The 20,584-nt window shown below is 37.5% G+C and overlaps 1 protein-coding gene across 1 annotated transcript in view; it reads right to left on the reverse strand.

The window, feature by feature from the left end:
- The window catches only part of LOC124805244 (putative neutral sphingomyelinase), a 115,079-nt gene that overhangs the window by 46,360 nt on the left and 48,135 nt on the right, over positions 1-20,584 (reverse strand). The window contains exons 4-5 of the mRNA XM_047265755.1: positions 6,630-6,842; positions 2,412-2,540 (exon numbers count right to left, since the gene is read on the reverse strand). Coding sequence (XP_047121711.1) covers positions 2,412-2,540; positions 6,630-6,842 — 342 coding nt within the window. The remainder of the gene's footprint in view (positions 1-2,411; positions 2,541-6,629; positions 6,843-20,584) is intronic.

Genomic DNA, 20,584 nt, shown 5'->3' on the forward strand with positions numbered 1-20,584 from the left:
CAGAGATTGACCATGCACTCCAGAGTCTTACCCACACAGCTTGTAAGAGCTACGACACTCCAGTAATTGTTAGGATTGGCATGATCCATGCCTGGTTTCCGTAACATAATTAATATTCCCTCCTCCAAATCAAATCTGATTCAAAAAAGACAGGAGATTTCTTAAGTTCCCGGGCACATGTGATGGAGCATAGCATAATGAATTTGATCTAATTCCGGAGCAGTGTTTCTGGCCGTGGACAGAGATGATTCCAATTCCCAAATGGCGTATGGAAGGATATAGACCTTATAACTACAAAAGAAGATTGTGTGCCTCTTCTCCACAGTCCTATGGAACACCTAGAATGCAAGAGTTTGTCTGGATGATGCAGTGATGGAAAAAAGCATTCAGGTAAAACCTAAGCCACTTCTTTAGGCGCATCCAACAAGACTATTTCTCAACAAGGCCTTAAGACATGTACCACCCTTGTGTAAAATCCGCATTGTAGATTTCCAAACTCATGCATCGGAAATGGAGCGATTAATGGAAGTCGTGAATTCCTTCCCGGAGTTCCTTTTCCATTCTTTTATCACTCACTTTGCTTGAGCTCTCACAGACTGAATATTTTCTACAGTTGGATGTGTTTGAATTTCTGCAAAGCTGTGTAGCTGGCTCTGATAGCCAAGCAACATTCATTGAACCAAGGAACAAGCTGTCTGAGGTGGTTGCTAGACTGGGGAATGGAATTTGCAGCAGCACAGTGGATGATACAGGTGACATGGTCCATCATCTCCTGGAAACACTCCTGTTGTTCAAAGGCATATCAAACCAATTTGCCCTTTGAAGCATCCATCTTAGCAGTCTCCTGTCAATCACTGTCTTAGTCAGCAGGTGGATACACGCCGAAAAGTGGTCACTGGAATGCGAACATGTGGTGACTTGCCACTGAACTGAGTCTACAAGGGATGGGGAGCAAAAACAAAAGCCAATGGCTGAAGCTGTAAAAAAGTATGTCATCCGACCAGAGTTCAAAAGGTAGATACTCTCTAAATGGGCAAGATGCTCAACAGCAGGTGCCCCAGAAGTTGCCGGTTAGAGACTGTTTTACCTCAACAATCATTCATCCCATCACAATGTAGTATACCTTGAGACTGAGGAGTTTTTATACGGAGGTGCGTACCCTCACAGCCCAGGCTGTGCAGCCAAAGCCCCCATTCTCAGAAATGGACAACTTTTCACCGCCACTCCTAACGATTGTCCTTGAAATATGCTCATTGTTTATGGCAGAAAAGGTCTGGAAGATCTAGCCAGTCACCAGCTCGAAAAACCCAGCACTACCATATTCATACTCAATCACTACTGGTGGAGCTCCATGGGGGTGGGGGGTGGGGGTGGAAACGGCCCATCCTTCCCTAAGTTGTGGGACCTTGAGGCGTAGTTCTCAGCATCATCGAGACATGCAAACCCTTTCACCCAACAATGATAGGGTCTATGACAAGATGGAGTACTTGGGAGGATGACAGAGAAGCGGAATTTATGAAACACTATTGGTCTACCATTTTAAGATTCTACATCATTAAATGTAAGCATTATATCAGAAATTCTGTACATTTCATTCAATGGCTGCAAGAACTAAATCTTTGTTATTAGAACCTTATGGTGAAATCTGATGTGGTCGCCCTCTTCACCAGGATGCTGATTTCTGATAACTTCAAACTGATCAGGGAGGACTTTAGTGCCACAATAGCCAATAAATGCATCAGTTATGGTGAAATTATTCATGGAGGATTTCAAAGATGTTCTTTTGAGAGCAGTTACTATCTTCATATATAGTTAAAGGCTACCCGGCCATTCACCATCTGTGTGAATGCCCGAACTTTTATGGGAATCGTCACCTTAGTGTGCGCAAGTGAGTGGATGGGCAAATATCTATTAGGTACATTATGTATGTAGATTGTGGACAGTTGGGAATGTGGGTCTCACGAGAAGCGTGCAAGGGATAAGTCCCTGCAGTCGCGCTATTCATCTGTGGCCTCGGTGGCTCAGATGGATAGAGCATCTGCCACGTAAGCAGGAGATCCCGGGTTCAAGTTCTGGTCGGGGCACACATTTTCAGCTGTCCCCATCGAGGTATATCAACAACACCTGTCAGCAGCTGAGGATTTCAATTAATTATTATTTAACTTGTCACACATATGTACCACCATAAAGGTATTGTACATTAGGTCTAACCAAATGAGGTACTATGTTTATTAAGTCACTTGGTCTCAGATTTAGGAGGGCAGGGGGGAGGGGCAGGGGGGGGGGGGGTGCAGGTTCATGCTGTTTCCAGTTGCCCTGATTTAGGTTTAACCTTGGTTTTCCAAATTCAATTGGGGCAAATGCGAGGAAAGATACAGAAAACTGGAAACAACACATATCAAGATACAAACCTTCACTCTTGATGACGTCCGAAACATTATGTAATCTATTCTTTTACCCTCAGGTTGCTCCCTTGCTACTTTTTTACCAGTATAGCTGTTGGCTGCTGTTTCATTTGTACCAAAATTTTTGTGGGTCTCCTGCACAGACAGAAAGAAAACTGTGACAGTAGAAAATCTTGCACTGTGCAAAAACATTACATGTAAAAACAAAATTCTTGTACATTAAAACAAATCAGATGAATTTAGTTCATTAGCTAATCTATTAGAGATTCTTTAACATTATTATTTATACCTTTAATATCTCATGAGCTGACGACTGCTCTGAACACTACTGTGCTTTACTAGACATGACCCCTTGCAAGTGGTATGCCCTTGCCTTCCTCCAACCTTTGAAGTTGCCTATCCAGCCACAAGAGTGTTAACTTACCTCCATCATATCTATACTACTTTGTAGCTTGGAATTACGCTCTATTTTTACGGGCTGCAAGGTCTCTAGCTTTGAATTCTCAGATTAGATTAGATTAGATTAGATTAATACTAGTTCCATGGATCATGAATACGATATTTCGTAATGATGTGGAACGAGTCGAATTTTCCAATACATGACATAATTAGGTTAATTTAACAACATACTTAAGTTAATATAACAACTTTTTTTTTGTGTTTTTTTTTATTTTTATTTTTTTAATATTTTTTTTCTTAATTTATATCTAAAAATTCCTCTATGGAGTAGGAGGAGTTGTCATTCAGAAATTCTTTTAATTTCTTCTTAAATACTTGTTGGTTATCTGTCAGACTTTTGATACTATTTGGTAAGTGACCAAAGACTTTAGTGCCAGTATAATTCACCCCTTTCTGTGCCAAAGTTAGATTTAATCTTGAATAGTGAAGATCGTCCTTTCGCCTAGTATTGTAGTTATGCACACTGCTATTACTTTTGAATTGGGTTTGGTTGTTAATAACAAATTTCATAAGAGAGTATATATACTGAGAAGCTACTGTGAATATCCCTAGATCCTTAAATAAATGTCTGCAGGATGATCTTGGGTGGACTCCAGCTATTATTCTGATTACACGCTTCTGTGCAATAAATACTTTATTCCTCAGTGATGAATTACCCCAAAATATGATGCCATATGAAAGCAATGAGTGAAAATAGGCGTAGTAAGCTAATTTACTAAGATGTTTATCACCAAAATTTGCAATGACCCTTATTGCATAAGTAGCTGAACTCAAACGTTTCAGCAGATCATCAATGTGTTTCTTCCAATTTAATCTCTCATCAATGGACATACCTAAAAATTTGGAATATTCTACCTTAGCTATATGCTTCTGATTAAGGTCTATATTTATTAATGGCGTCATACCATTCACTGTACGGAACTGTATGTACTGTGTCTTATCAAAATTCAGTGAGAGTCCGTTTACAAGGAACCACTTAGTAATTTTCTGAAAGACAGTATTGACAATTTCATCAGTTAATTCTTGTTTCTCAGGTGTGATTACTATACTTGTATCATCAGCAAAGAGAACTAACTTTGCCTCTTCATGAATATAGAATGGCAAGTCATTAATATATAATAAGAACAACAAAGGACCCAAGACTGACCCTTGTGGAACCCCATTCTTGATAGTTCCCCAGTTTGAGGAATGTGCTGATCTTTGCATGTTACGAGAACTACTTATTTCAACTTTCTGCACTCTTCCAGTTAGGTACGAATTAAACCATTTGTGCACTGTCCCACTCATGCCACAATACTTGAGCTTGTCTAGCAGAATTTCATGATTTACACAATCAAAAGCCTTTGAGAGATCACAAAAAATCCCAATGGGAGGTGTTCGGTTATTCAGATCATTCAAAATTTGACTGGTGAAAGCATATATGGCATTTATCTTTTCAGGGAGGTATGAAACAGCGAGTTCATAGCTCACCTGTTACATCTAAAATGGATCTTATTGCTAATATTGCTGCAGTAGCACTTTAATTCATACCAAAGACTAAATGTGAAATGGTGTCCAATAATGGCACAGTGCCTGCTAGAATCCTACAATATTAGTGCAGAATTTAACAATTTCAACACTCATTTAAAAATATGGCAATTTCTCTGGGTTCAGGGAAAACTGACAGTCAGCAAACGATGCTATTTACATAAAAAGAACTCTTCTAAAAACAAATATATAACAACTGTATTGCTAACACCACTAAATCACAGGATAACATCTTAAGGACTGTCCCTCTTCAATTATCTTCATACTTATAGAATTTTAAGTTCTGTATCTTAACGACCACAAAGTATTTGAAATCTCTCATGTAGTTTTGTTTTCAATAGCTAATGCATAGCGAAAAAGTCTATTAAGTTCCATATTTATTAACAAACAAAGGTGTTAAATGATAAATACTGAATCATAATTCTTAAAATAAAATCGACATCTTTTTATTACTATCTGGATGGAAATGTCAGTCTTCAAGACAAATTAGCATTTGGTGCCAAAATGTGAAATGACAAATAAAAATAAAATATTTTTCATTTTTAGAGATTGAATTGTATAGGTGTATCCACACAAAGACTTTTTACTGTTCAACTTTCCACATGCACTTAAATTTCCAACAGTGCAACTACGTATGCACATTTGTGCATGTGTAATTTCCTCAAAACGGAGGCCATGCGTAACAGCTCATTGCTTCCCGGCATCAGTGGATACCTCTCTTGTTCAGCAGGTGACAGGCAGTTGAGGCCTTTATGTGCTTCATCTTGTAAGGTGTTGAGGTTATGCTTTGCGGTAATTATGTGCAATAATGTCTGTTGACCCCAATGGAAGCATGCTGAAGTTATGTAGATGATTATAGGCATAGAGAAGTCATACGGATTGCCACTTCTAAAGATTACTTGAATAAAAAATTGGGGTGTGACGTCCCAAACATCAAGTATTACATAAAAAGTCTCTGTTTACATCTCTCTAAAAAATGAGCATTTTTCCATGCGGGGAAACAGAGAAAAAGCAAGTTATAAATTTATGAAAACAGCATATGAAATCTGTGGACAAATATTAATGTTATCGCAACTTAGTAGCACAACAACTGAGGAGAAGAAAAGAAAATATGAGCCAGCTGAAGCTCCTCAACAAATTAGCAGAAATTGAAATGAAGGACAGTGATGAAGTAAACAATAAGAAATTGAAAAACACAATCTTCATTCTTGTATATTCTGGGGTCTATGACATTACCAAACTTGTTGAGTACAAGGATACTAATCTACATACAATCACTTTTGACTGAAGTTGTTTAAACAACATTTTATACAATAAAATACAAACAATGTGTTGAAAGCCAATTAACCTTCACAGAATGACTAAAAGTATTTCTTAGTTTCAGGAGTAATCACTGAAATGCTTTGATTTGAGATGAAAATAGCTCAAACTGGTATCCGGTTGCCAGTGCGTTAAAAGTTATTGCCTTATCATTGCAATTCCCTAAGCACAAAATCTTGAATCTCACTGTGACTTTCTTCTGAAATCTGCATACAAAATGTCACTGTCACATTGTATTCCATGTACCTCTGCTATTTAGATACTGTTTTACCGACAGCCGTCCCATGTTCTCTTTTTCTTTCACCTTTTGTCACCACAAATGAAACACAAATTGCTTAACAAAGAAATGGATGCATAGCAGATTGTTTGAACAATAAGGCAACACATGGACCCAAGAACACACATGCTTATGTGCATTCTTCCTACTAATTTTTGTGCATGTACTTTTATTCGTGTGTGTCAGCAATTGCACGCGATGAAAGAGGCATCATGTGGGTATTTCTTACAACCAACTTTCTTTTCATTTAACAATAACACATTTCACATGTCTGCATTAAATTTTAATTTATTTTCGTACGACTAGTAATTGAAAAGATATTACTTGTATTAAAAATTATATTTTAATATTAGTCAGTAATAATATGGGAGTTAAACACAAATGCAACTTGCAAGATCTTAACTAGCAAACATACAATTAATAGATTTTTACATTATGCACTCAGTTACCAAAGATTATGTTAATAATATTTCTTTTTTAATAATTGAGTCAAATTGCTTTAGAAAATTTATTTCTGAGGGTGAGCTGCAGTGCCTATTAGTACGAAGAAAACAGATGAGGGACAGTCCATAAGTTCCCCTTTTCAGACATTTTCATATGAAATTATAGAAGTATTCACCAAACTCTCATAAGATACTTACCATTGGATGAGCCACACAGCAACTGTCTTCTAATTCTGCATATAAGCAAATAATTCTTTGGGCAAGGTCACCAGGCAGTGCATTAAGGTCACCACCCAAGATAGCCACATCGGAGCCTGCTGCTGTTAGCCGTACAAACTGTGCTGCATCCAGTGCTTGAAGTACACGGTGTGCCAAGTACTCATCATTTGATGGATTGTACTCCGCATGCAGCTAGAAAAAAATAAAGTTCGTTATTTCTCAAGAGCTTATACTTACAAATTAGTAGTTTTGTGCTTCTATTGCATGGTTTATCATGTGACAGACAGTACTTGGGAATCTGTAATTGATTAGAGAGAAGATATTATGAACCATTGGCTTTCAAGACACCATTTACAAATACTGAACTGACAACCAGAAAACATCAGTTGTAAAAACATATAAAATTTCTAATTAATTTGTTTTACATTATTGCTTCCTCAAAGCAAAAACAATGAGGTCAGAATTTAAAGTCACTTTTATATCCTCTTCACACAATACGATGCATAAAGATGCAACCAGTCTGGAGTCAAATCCCACAGTTGGGATGTGATACAATCCATATTCTGTCAGAGCCATGTTAATATTACAATCCAAGTATCTTTGATTTTATTTCTATCTTTCTAATAAAATGATACTGATAACAGCATTTATGAAGCACTCAATTTGTTTCCTGAAAAGGTCTCGGAATTAGATCTGGGTGGCAGTGTAGAAATTACTGTAACATTTCAATGAGTGTCATATGCAACATCCCCCCTGCAGCAATGATCCATGATCCATGGACTTTGCCAAGTTGGGGATTGGCTTGAGTGCCTCAGTGATACATATACTGTTGGTGAAAACACAATGGAGTGGTATCTGTGAAGAGGCCAAACATGTTCAAAGCAAGACGAAACTACAACCAAATTTTTCCTGAGGCTCTTCTATATTGTTAAATAGTGATGGCATCCTCTCGGATAAACTATTCTGAGAGTAAACTTGTACCACATTTGGATCTGTGGACGCAGATTACTCAGGAGGACGTTGTAAAAAAAAAAAAAAAAACAAAAAAAAAAAAAAAAACACTCGCATTTTATGGGTTGGACTACGGAGTGTTAGACGTCTTGCTTGGATAGGGAGGGAGGTTACAGAATTTAAAAAGTGAAATTGAAATGGGTAGGTTGAAGTGTACACAGTGGGAATTAGTGAAGGGCAGTGGCAGGAAAAACGGGACTTCTGGTCAAATGAGTATAGGGGTTATAAATATGAAATGAAATAGGCGTAATCCAGGAGTAGGTCTAATAATTAATAAGAAAATAGGAATGCAAATAAATTATGGTGAACAGCATTATCATAGCCAAGACAGACACAAATCCAACATAATCCACTACAGAAGTACAAGTTTATATGTCAACTAGCTCCATGCATTATGAGGAGAATGAAAGAATGTATACTAAGACAAGAGAAATAATTCAAACAGTCAAGGGAGATGAAAATTTAATTGTGACTGGATACTGGAATTCGATATCAAGAACAGGTAGTGAAGGAAAAATAGCAGGAGAATACGAATTGGGAGAAAGCGATGAAAGAGGAATCTGCCTGGTAGATCTTTGCATAGAGCATAATTTAATCATTTCTGATGCACAGTTTAAGAATCACATAAGACGGTTGTATTGTGGAAGAGACCTGGAGACACAGAAGGTTTCAGACTGATTATATAATGGCACAGCCAAGAGATTCAAAACCAGATTTTAAAGCATAAGGGTAGTTTCACACTTGTCTGGCTGTCATGTTAATGGCACCAGATGCATCGCTTCTGGGTAGACACTATTCACATCAACACAGGTGCCATGTAAACAGTGCGGAAGTTTGTGCTGACGGTACCAGACAGTCCATAGCGAAAGCAATACGTCTGACATTCCTAAAGTTTGACTTAGAACTAAACATATGGTTCACAATAAATTACCAGGATGGGGTGATCTTTATAATAGCCCGAAGAACAGAAGAAATAGGAGGTGAAGTTTCACCCTATCAACATGAGAAGATACAACACTGGGGATCTTTATACTTTCTTAGAATTAGAGAGATGACAGTTATAAATTTTTCTGTTATTTAAGGCTGAGTATGTAAACTTTTGATGATCTGCATGTAAGAATAAAGGTTACATTCCAAAGCCGTAACTTATTGTTCAAAGAATGTATAAAACTATACAAATGTTGGCAGTGACAATAAAGGAAAATGAATCATTTTGAATTTTATTGTAATTTCTATTCCTGTTTCCAAGGACTTTCACTTAGTATACAGTATTATTTGGAAGTTATTTAAGACCCAAAGACATATATGTTAAAGTATAATATTGCAATAGGCAAAAATGGCACCAGATGCATCGCTGCTGAGTAGACACCATTCACATCAACACAGGTGCCATGTAAACGGTGGGGTAGGGACCTGTTATGGTGTTGTAATAGGAGGAGAGGTGTACTCCTACGTGGCACGTCCCGTGTGGCAGATGGGGTGGGGGGTCCTCACCAGCTTGCTGGCGGACTTGAGCGCAATAAAATAGCTCCCACGGACCAAACACACATCCCATCAATCTCATTTTTTACCATCCATAATTCACCCATCACCTTTCCAGATCATATCTGAAATTGTAAACCCTGACCTTGGTCAGACACTTGATCATTGATCAGACTATCAAACAAATATGAGGAATCTTCTATTGAAAGAATCCACCGGTTTGGACAGTCACGACTAGATTATCCATGCGAAGACACCATTCGCATACGGTGGGGTGACACACAAGGGACAAAGGTGAGTCGGAGCGCCTAGTGATGCACTGAATGAACAAACAAACATGCAACATATTCCACATAAGAAGGGGCTAAATTTAACAAACCACAAAGATTTTCGTATTTTGCCACTGTAAATATTAATTCTTTAAGGAAAGTTGGTAAATTGAAACATTTAATAAATGTCTTAGATCAACAGAACATAGTTATCACAACGCTTCAAGAGTTATGCAATACTGACTAGGACCCGATCGAATCAGGAAGATATCGACTTTATACGGGACAACCAGGAGAAAGGGTAATAGAAAGTGTTCCCCAATTTGGCGTAGGTTTCTTAGTACATAATAGAATATTAGATTCCATTGAGGATTTTTCATCCAATCCCTCAAGAATGGCATTGTTAACAATTAAGGTGGAAAACAAGAGATGTACACTGATAAATATTCATGCTCCAACTAACGTTAAAAATAGAACTGACATGGATGGAACGGAAAAATTCTGGGATGAACTTTATCAACTAGTAAGGACCATACCGGATACTAACATTAAAATTCTGCTTGGAGACTGTAATGTGAAGATCGTACAAGAGAAGAAATTTCGAGGTGCCGTGGGGCGATGGCCAGCGCATAAACTTACAAACAAGAACACGGAACGGTTTATTGAATTTTGTACTACAAACGGATTGGTTTTGAAGACAACAAGGTTTAAGAGACGACCACGTAAGTTAATGACATGGAAATGCCCTAACGTCAAGCTAGGAAAGTTCCAGATAGATCATGTGGCCATGGATCAGAAATTCCATAAGGAAATATGTAATGTTAAAGTGCTGCGTGGCGTTGGTGTTGATTCAGACCACTACATGACGAAAATTAAAATCAAATGAACACCTAATAGAAAACCTCAAAAGTTAGATATTATTAATAATCAGATATATTATGAGAGATCAAGAATACCTTTAAGTGACAATCTAGAAGCCACTGTCAATCGATTAAAAGTCTTGGCTGAAGAAGTACCTCCTTGCACGGAAACGCAAGATACATGCTTGGGGGAATGAGGAATGTAATGTAGCGTTTCAACAAAGAAATTAGAAGGGACGAAAGGCAATTTCATAAGAATTCGCTAAAATCTATCGAGGATGCTTTCAATTGCCACAAGACAAGAGATTACTATCAGACATTCAAACAGTACCAGTCGAAATACATTCCACCTACTCTTGTGATGAAGGATACAAACAGAAAGATAGCACACAACAATTATGACACTTCAATGATATTGGATAAATATTTAAAACAGTTACTAAATAGTGTGGAACCTTGTGAAGTACCGGGCGAGTTGTGGCGCCCTGGAAATATTCTAAGTTCAGAGTTGGCATGGCCGCACGGGCCACTCGGCAAGCCGGGGCTAGTCAGTGACCGCGTGGTGCCGTACCTTAGCCGGAGCAAGAGGGGTAGCCCCAACGAGTAGCCCAGGCCGACCACGTGGCTGAGAATTCCAGGGAATTCCATGTTAATGCTGTGTCGTGGAACGGGCTTTGTGTCGATGAAGGAGATTTGTATGCCGCGGAGTCCCAAAGATGGCGGACTTTGTGAAATCATAATGGCAGACATTACATAGGTCATGTAGAAATTAATAATAGCCAGAGGAATCGTGATACCTTAAAAATAAACATGTACATTACCAGTATTTGCATGACGATTCTGATGGTGTAACCAGATTTTCAATATCTTTGTTAGTTCAAAGTTTAGTATCTGACAGTAAATTATACAAGTAACACTCAGCAACAAATTTCCAAAATCTAAACGGTTCATCCGATTTTGTTGATCAACGTGTCTTTAGAAAGCTATTAGTGTAAACCTAAATTGGTATGAATTACAGGCGTGTAACTTGGATAGTATGTGAGTTATTGGAGATCAAAGTGGCCGATTACTATTAATCGCATCAGGCCATAAGTACTCCACAGTGACATGAAAAATGGTAGCAGCATGCTTATAAATATATTTATTCATCTATGTCTTTGCTTATATCCGATATATACTATTCATGAAGAAATTGGTCAAATATTTACTGTGTTTTGAAAGCACAGAGACCTTAGGCTACTGACTTACTTCTGTTCTATTCCTGTGATATATGTTTATTTCATTTGTTTATGTATTTAATAATGTGTGTTAGAGTATGTTTATGGTGCAGCCGTAGGAATATTTATTTAATTTCAAGTTATTTAAATGTAAACCCATTATTTCAAATGTGTTTCACTATGTTTGTGAGTGTGCGTTGGCTTGAAGACATGGTGGGAGCGCTCTAGCCAATCACAGCACTCGTGAATGGGGAGACAGAATGAAGTGGGAGAACAGTATGGGAGAGGACGCGGGAGAGTCCTGGACAGTAAGGCGCGATGGACGCACGGTTGCAGGAAAGACTTGGAGAGGAGCAGTTTGCGTGTGGTCATGGGAGATAGAAATATTTCATAGTGCCGACCTGTGCACTTGTGAGATTTCCGTGGCTTCTGCAGTGAAGACGTTGTATGTGTTTAGAAGAGAATATCTCGCGAGCTATGTTGTTGTTCATAACTAATTACGTGACGTAGGAATCTATTCTTTCCCTGTTATTCAACTTATATTTTATTTAATTGCTGGACCATCGACACCAATAAGTGTTTTACAGTAATAAAAGGAATTCTTAAAGGTACTTCTGCTACCGTACTCATCATTTAGAGTCATTAAAATAGTACCTGCAGAATTTATTTAATTGCAATTTTTCATTTATAAATGTCTATATTACGTTCAAAATTCACAATTGCCAAGTGATAGGAACCTTTGACCATTTGATTCATGTGTATACTCATATTGCATACTGTAGACTCACCAGTATTTGGCTTGTAATGTGGCCACTACGTATCCCAGCCCCAAGACAACAAAACCAGCCAAAACTTTTAATATTTCAACTTTGAGCCAGTGGGTACATAGTTGAGGGCCACCACCACATCATTTCATTCTTATTTGAAAGCCCGCAACCTGAACATCATTTGGAATTTGACCCCTATCCAAGAAACAAAATGCTTTTAGAAAGAGTTGTACCATTGTATCCAGATGAAGTACAAGCAGTGATTAACTCACTTCAGAGTTATAAAGCAGCAGGTGATAACCAACTGGTGGCAGAACTTTGGAAATATGCAAATGTACAAACTATTTGGAACTTACACAAACACCTTACTGACATTTGGAATACTGAGATGTTACCAGAGGAATGGAATGTTGCAATAATCCATCCACTACACAAAAAGGGAGATAGATCGGATCCAAATAATTATAGGGGTATATCCCTGCTGGATATTACTTACAAAATTGTTTCCAAGGTTCTGTATTTCAGAATTCATGAGCAGCTTGATGGTGAACTAGGCGAATATCAAGGAGGCTTCGTGCAGGACGAAGCTGTCCTGATCAAATAATTAGTCTCAAATGTATAATGAAACATCAAAAGGTCAGGAACAAGAAGCTAGTGATAATCTTTGTCGATTTTAAAAAAGCCTACGATAGTATCCATTATGAACCTCTAGTGTCAATTCTTAAAGAATTTGGTTTACATCAGAAACTTGTCAACCTTGTTGCAGTCATCCTTCGAAATACCAAAGCTAGAGTAAGGTTCAGAATTGAATTCTCTGAATGTTTTGAGATTCATACTGGCCTTCGACAAGGCGATGGATTGTCTCCATTATGGTTCAATTGTGTCCAGGAGAAAATCATGCGTGAATGGAACAAGATATGCCCACCATCTGTTACGATTGGAAGAAAGAGTCGACTTAATTGCCTTGCATTTGCAGATGATTTGGCCCTGTTAGCAAACAATACTGATGAAGCAAAGATTTTGATAGAATAACTAGAACAATTAGCGGCAAAAGTTGGACTGCACATTTCGTCTGAGAAAACAGAAATAATGCCCAGCTTCCCAGTTGACACATCCCATATCATACTCCATAATGATCAAAAAATTAAAGTAGTAAAAAAGTTTAAATATTTTTGTGAGATTATTACCCAGAATGCTAATGAAAGAGCATTAATACAGAATAGAACATTAAAACTACAGTGAGCACAGAGAACCACATGGCCAACCTAGAAAAAACGATCTCTCTCAATAAATGCTAAATTTTGCCATTACTCCTCTGTTGTTAAACCAGAAGCAACATATGCAAATGAAACACTATTCAAACTAAATACTCAAGCAACAACTGACAAACGGCAGAAAGTTGATAGAAGAATACTCCAAACAATTATCAGTAAAAAACATCAAGTTAATGGGCAATGGAGACTTTTTCCCAATTCAGTATTATATTAAGAAAGTGAATCCAGTATTGATACAATGCGGAAAAAAAGGATTGCATTTTTTGGCCACATATCTCATCTACCAAATACTAGAATCCTGAAGCAAATTTTAACTACTTCTGGAACAGTAAAACCAAAAACGTCTGGTTTAAAGAAGTACAAAGTGATCTGGATGAATCAAACAACACCACACACCAAATTCAACACAGAGAAGAGGAACTACCTCTGAAGAACAAATACACACGGCTGACGGTCAAACCATCAGAACGGAAGAAGTATGTCATATCTGCAGAAGAACGAGCAACCAGAAATTTTGGAAAACAAAGAACTTGCTAAGATCTAAGCTTAATCATTGCAGACTATGTTGTATTATGTTTGATTTTAGTGCTCCAATGTGGGCATAAACTATGTAAATAAATAAATAGACAAAAATCTTAATGAATATTAATTTTATGAAAAAAATTAAATATTTAAAGTAGTAATTGAATTAATTAAGTGATGAGGGATATTCCATGTAAAGTAGGCCACACTTTTGATTTTTAAAAGTTTAAAATTTGGTTCTTTTTATATGTTGTTTGAAAATGCTGGACTTTTTACTGTGTGTCAACAATGGTTTGTGGCCCATTATTGCTTTTCTTCCATTATTTGTAGCCATTTTTATAAGACTATGTTTTTTGTGTGATGGGAGAGTGAATTGTCGGAGATTTTGGACCTTCATTTCAACTAACTGGCGGGCAAGAATTAGTATATAATTATTTATATTACAGTTACATACCTTAATGTATTGCATAAAGAGTGTAAACTGAAGTAGGTAAATTATAGGTCAGGGTAAATAATATAATACAACAGCATCAACTTTCATGTAACATGAGTCACTTTCATGTAATTAAGTTTTTATACCAAGAGAGATATTAGAGATAACCTTACCTTGTTCAGTAATTTACTTCTTTGTGGGAATATGTAACTGACATCACTACCAAAAATTTCTCAACTTCAGCCAAAATTGTAAAAACAAAATTAAATGTTTAGTGTGAGTCACATAATCTGAGTCACAGTTATATATACATATTTTTTTTTAACGTTAAAGAAGAGAATGCCCTTAACAGCAGCACAAAAAAAAAGAAAGTTAAAGAGTGAAGGAAAATATGAAGAATTTAAGAATCATCTGGAAGAAGCTAGAAAAAGCCTGCAGAAGCAGAAACAAAAGTTCCTACAATTGAGTCAACATATGCATCAACTGTTATTGGAAGAAAGAAGAGCTAAAATTAGGGAGAGAACTTGAAAACATAGGCAATGTAAGGTGGAAGATCAGCAACAAAGTAAAGCTGGCTTGTCACCATACAAGTCACACAGGGCACTGGGTAAACCCATGGCTCGAGCCAACTGTTCCTTGCCGTCTTCACCATGACGTAAACTCGCAGTTGTTTGTAAGTTATTCAGGGACTTGTGTGGAAACTCATTATGTGGAAAATTTGAAAAACCCAATCATGGCAGCAGTCCAAAAGTCGCCAATCCAGGCAGGAGGGATACAATAGTAATTACAGAAAATAATGAGAGAAAGACAGTTCATATTCGTCACTTAGTCATGTCCATTATGGAAACATAAGAGGTATTCAAACACTGACACCCCGAAGTTCAGACTGGGAAACCTATCTAAGTTTGCAGAAGTATGGCCACGACACGTTCAATTAAGCAGCAAACTACCTCATAACATGTTTGTGTAAATAATATGACAATTTCATAAATGCTATTAGCCGTCTTCATAAGAAATGTGATAATATTCCAGCTTACTGCCACACATTTGTATCAACCCTCATATGCCAGCCACGCAGTGAGTTTTGTTTGCGCAATGCGTATAGCACATGTCTACGTGATAGAAGTTTTAAAAAAGCCTATAAAATTGACAAGCTGGAAATTGTGAATTTATCATGGTATGTTTGGAAGATGGAAGAAAACTGCTCTAAAATTATTGAAGTCCTAGAACAAGGCTCTACAGCTGATATAGTGAACTTCCTCAGTTTTTTCTTCACTGTAATACAAAGAGAGCTCATTGTGCATCTTATTATCAGCAAAAGGAAATGGTTCTGAGCCAACATTCTAAGGAGTTTGCATTGCTGCATATTGATTTTTCTGAGAAAGACACCTGTGTTTTATCAAGATGAGGCGCAAAGTGCACACTGGACACAATCACAAGTTAGTATTGTCACTGTAGCATTCACTTTCTCACCACCCAAATGTTTTGTTTCAGACAACTTAGCCCATTCCTAGGATACTGTGACTGTGTACATTAGCAAGGCGCTGTCAATTGTACCTGAAAATGTGAAGATAATTTCAATCTGGTCAGATGGACCTGCTTCACAATTTAAAAACAAGTATATTACTGCTACTGTACCTCAATTTCATTCATTCCACAATGTGGAAATCTATTGGAACTTGTAGATGATGCACAAACTTCAGCTCAGGCAGTGCAAGTGCCACAAATATGCAGGTTTTTCACATGCCTACTGATGTAATTCAAGGAATCAATGTGAAACGTAACCTGGCTCAAATATTTTCTTCAGCATCAGTACCAAACATAAAAAGCACTCACTGCTTTCACTACAAGAAAGCAGCACTACAAACATATCTGCTGTCTCCAAAGAATTTCCCTGCTTCAGATCATCATACTGAAGAAACTAAAGAAATTGTGAAAACTGGACACTGGTAAGAAGTAGAATATGACAGTAAATTCAATGCTGGATAAGTAAGCACAATTTTTGTAAATTCTTACTCAATCAGTGCGATGGTGTGTACTGGTCACTATTGGAAATGGCCTGGAAAATGTGATGAAATTCTGTACACACAGTACAAAATTATAAAGAAAATCAATCCGCTTGATGTCATCAACACAAGAGGATATTTTCAGTTCTCTGACTTTTAATTGAATTTACAGTTTGTTTTTCCAGATGTCATGTTCTAGTAATTTTTCAAGACGTTTAAAAAGTGAAATGTTAATGTTAAGTTTATCTTATTTGGTACATAACATGATATCTTCATTTCTCTGTTTGCAGGAAACAGTTTTTACAACAATAAGTAGCACGTAACAGGAGTCACGTAACATTGAGTCGCGCTTTTTTTCAATATATTACAATATTTTACATGGTATAAATATTTTCAGAAATCTCTAACAGTGTCATTTAAATGCCAACCTAACATGCATTTTCTGTGATAAAAACCAGATCCATACTCCTAACAGTTTGAGGAGCACTTTTGACCTAAAATGTACATTAGGAATAGGGTGTCCCAAATTTCTAACATGGCTCACAATATAAATTGCATTCTTGTTCTTTAATTTTAATGCTCTTCCCTGCTTAAATATCAATTCAAGATCTTTGCCTGGATAACACAATATATAATGATGATTTACAAATGAAAATATGGTTTTATAGATTGATAAAAGTCAACATAATACAACATTGATTTCAAAGTGTAACTTGAGTCACCATGGAACATCCCATGAGATTTCAGATTGGTTTGAGACAGCAGGGGATGTGTAAAATATCTCTGCGCAGTCTTGACAGTGGGACTGTAGGATGTGCTAGGCAATGCAGCCACAGTTGCATTTACTAACTTCTTTGAGTTTTTTTTAATTTCAGAAATGAACGGTAACACTCTCAGCTGGAATTTCACTACCTCAATGTCATCAAAACTGTCTACAGATGGAAACGTCCCATTGAAAAATGACATAGGCCAGTCTGGGTTTGCTTCCAGACACCAGTAGGTTCAAGTTCACCTGAGTCTGGTTTGCTTCCTTTTGCTTTAAATAATGTTAGTTTCTAAAATGTTTCAATGTCCATTATAACAAAAACAAATAACAAAAAGTATAATTTCACATGAGAGAACACAAAAGCATTGGAGACTACAATAAAAATGCTAAATACTGCCAGATGTGAACACCAACAATTCCCTGGAGCCCTTATTTCACTGATCATCTTGGTCTGCCATCACCAGCAGTCGGCTGTGACCTTAGGGGTGCCAGCTTCCCACAGCAGCAGGTTGGCAGTCCTTTGCCATTTACCTGGCGCTGGGAAAGTATGAAACATCTTGTACAATAGTGTAGTGGCATCATTTCCATGGCAACTGTACAAGTGTGAAATGACACTTAAGACATTTGCAGGGGCAGAGGTGGACTCTGACCACAATTTACTGGTTATGAAATGCAGATTAAAAATCAAGAAATTGCAAAGAGTATGGAAACAAATGAGATGGGACCTCAATAAGAATGGGGGGGGGGGGGGGGGGCAGACATCACTGAGAGTTTCAGACGGAGCATTAGGTGACAATGGTCTGAAACAGGGAAAGATTAGATTAGTACTTGTTCTGTAGATCATGAATACGACACTTCGTAATGATGTGGAACATGTCAGGTTAATAAAAGGTGTCTATACAAGATATTACATTACACAAAATATTACATGACACTTAACTTTTTTGTGGGGAGGGGGAAACTACCCACTTACTATATCCAAAAATTCGTCTACTGAGTAGGAGTTGCCATTCAGAAATTCTTTTAATTTCCTTTTAAATGCTATATGGCTATCTGTCGGACTTTGATGCTATTAGGTAAGTGACCAAAGACTTTTGTGGCAGCATAATTTACCCCCTTCTGAGCCAAAGTTAGATTTAAACTTGAGTAGTGAAGTTCATCCTTTCTCCTAGTGATGCAGCCATGTACACTGCTATTACTTTTGAATTCGTTCAGATTGTTAATAGCAAATTTCATTTTGTGAGGCTACAGTGAAGATCCTTAGCTCTTCAAATAAGTGTCTGCAGGATGATCTTGCTTGAGCTCCAGCAGTTATTCTGATTACAAGCTTTTGTGCAATGAACACTCTTTTACTCAATGATGAGTTACCCCAGAATATGATGCCATATGAAAGCAGAGAATGAAAATAGGTGTGGTAAGCTAATTTACTGAGATGTATAGGTACATACAGCAAAACATGAATGGGTACCTTTGAGAGATGAAACAGTGAAGTCAGCAGGTGGTCAAATAGGTATAAAGACAAGGCTTAGTAGGAATCCTCTGATATCATAGGAGATACAGAAATTAACCAATGAAAGGAGAAGATGTAAAAGCACAGCAAATGAAGCAGGTGAAAGAGTATACAGATGTGTAAAAAACTAGACAGGCAGAAACAACAAAATTTCTAAGTAGGAATGACTAGAGGACAAATAGAAGGCTGTGGATGCATGTATCAGTAGGGGAAAGATAGACACAATCTGTAGCAATGGTTAAAGAGACATTTGAAAAAAGGAGAAATAACTTATGAATATCAAGAGCTCAGATGGCAAACCATAACTAAACACAGAAGGTAAAGCTGAAAGGTGGAACGGACATATAAAGGAGCTGTACCGAGGAAATTAATTTGAAAACAATATTATAGAAAGGAAAGAGGAAATAGATGAAGATGAGATGATAAGATATGACACTGAGAGAAGAATGTGACAGAGAACTGGCAGATCAAATTTTTAATGAAACTCTTGGAGTACACAACATTCCCTTCAAATTATTTTGATCCTTGGGATAGCCAGACATGACAAAACTATTCCACTTGGTCTGAAATACATATGAGATAGACAAAATACCCTTAGACTTCACAAAGAATGTAATAATTCCAGTTCCAAAGAAAGCACGTGTTAATCAGTGAGAGTATTACTGAACTATCAATTTAAAACTTCATGGCTGAAAAATACCAAATATAAGGCCCTAATACTTATCTTAGATGATAGGTTAAAGAAAGGCAAAATCTACAGTTAGCCTTAGAGAAGCCTTTTCACAATGTTGACTCTGAAATTCTGAAGGTAGCAGAAATAAAATACAAGCAGTGAAAGGTTGTATATAACTTATACAGAAACCAAACTACAATTGTAAGAGTTGAAGAACATGAAAGGGAAGCAGTGCCTCAGTATGGAGAGAAGCACAGTTGTAGCCTAAACCTGATGTTATTCAATCTGTACATTGACCAAGCACTAAAGCAAATGAAGGAGAAATTTGGGAAAGGGATGAAAGTTCAGGGAGAAGAAAGAAAAACTTTGAAGACTGCCAATCTCATTGAACTTCTGCCAGAGATAGCAGAGAAGCTGGAAAAGCAATTGAATGGAATAGATACTGTCTTAGAAAGAGGTTGTAAAATGAGCATCAACAAAAGAAAACAAAGTAATGGAATGCAGTCAAATTAAATCTGTTGGTGCTGCGGGGATTCGATTAAGAAATGGGAAACTAAAAGTAGAAGCTGAGTTTCACTATTTGGACAGCAAAATAACTGTTGATGTTAGGACATAAAATGCAAGCTGGGTACAGCAAGTAAAGCATTTCTGAAAATGAGGAATGTGTTAAGATTGAATATTGAATTGAGCACTGAAAAGTCTTTCCTGAAGGTATATGTCTGCAGCATAGCCTTGTATGGAAGTGAAACATTGATAATGTGCAGTTCAGAGAAGAAGCTTCTGAACTATGGTGGTTTCATCAAATCACTCTTCGGACTGAAGACCAAGACCACACCACCACCACCAACACCACAACCACCACCACCACAACAACATGTCGGAGAGGAGACTTGTTGGTCAGAGTTTCCTGTGATGCAACACTGCAACAAGCGTGGAGGAGAGGCTGTGTGATGTGTGGTGAGGGGCTGGCACCTTGACCAACTTGCCGTGGTCAGCGCCAGGATGCGCGGCACGCTGCAGGCAGCGATCATGACACTGATGTCACCACTGGCCTGGACACATAGTATGTAGCGTGATGTAGCTCTGCAGCTGCAGAGCAGACGTCCCACTGCTATGTTTACCTGACACAGGTCAAGCTGGGAAT

Source organism: Schistocerca piceifrons, chromosome 7 (assembly GCF_021461385.2).
Source record: "Schistocerca piceifrons isolate TAMUIC-IGC-003096 chromosome 7, iqSchPice1.1, whole genome shotgun sequence".
Lineage (NCBI taxonomy): Eukaryota > Metazoa > Arthropoda > Insecta > Orthoptera > Acrididae > Schistocerca > Schistocerca piceifrons.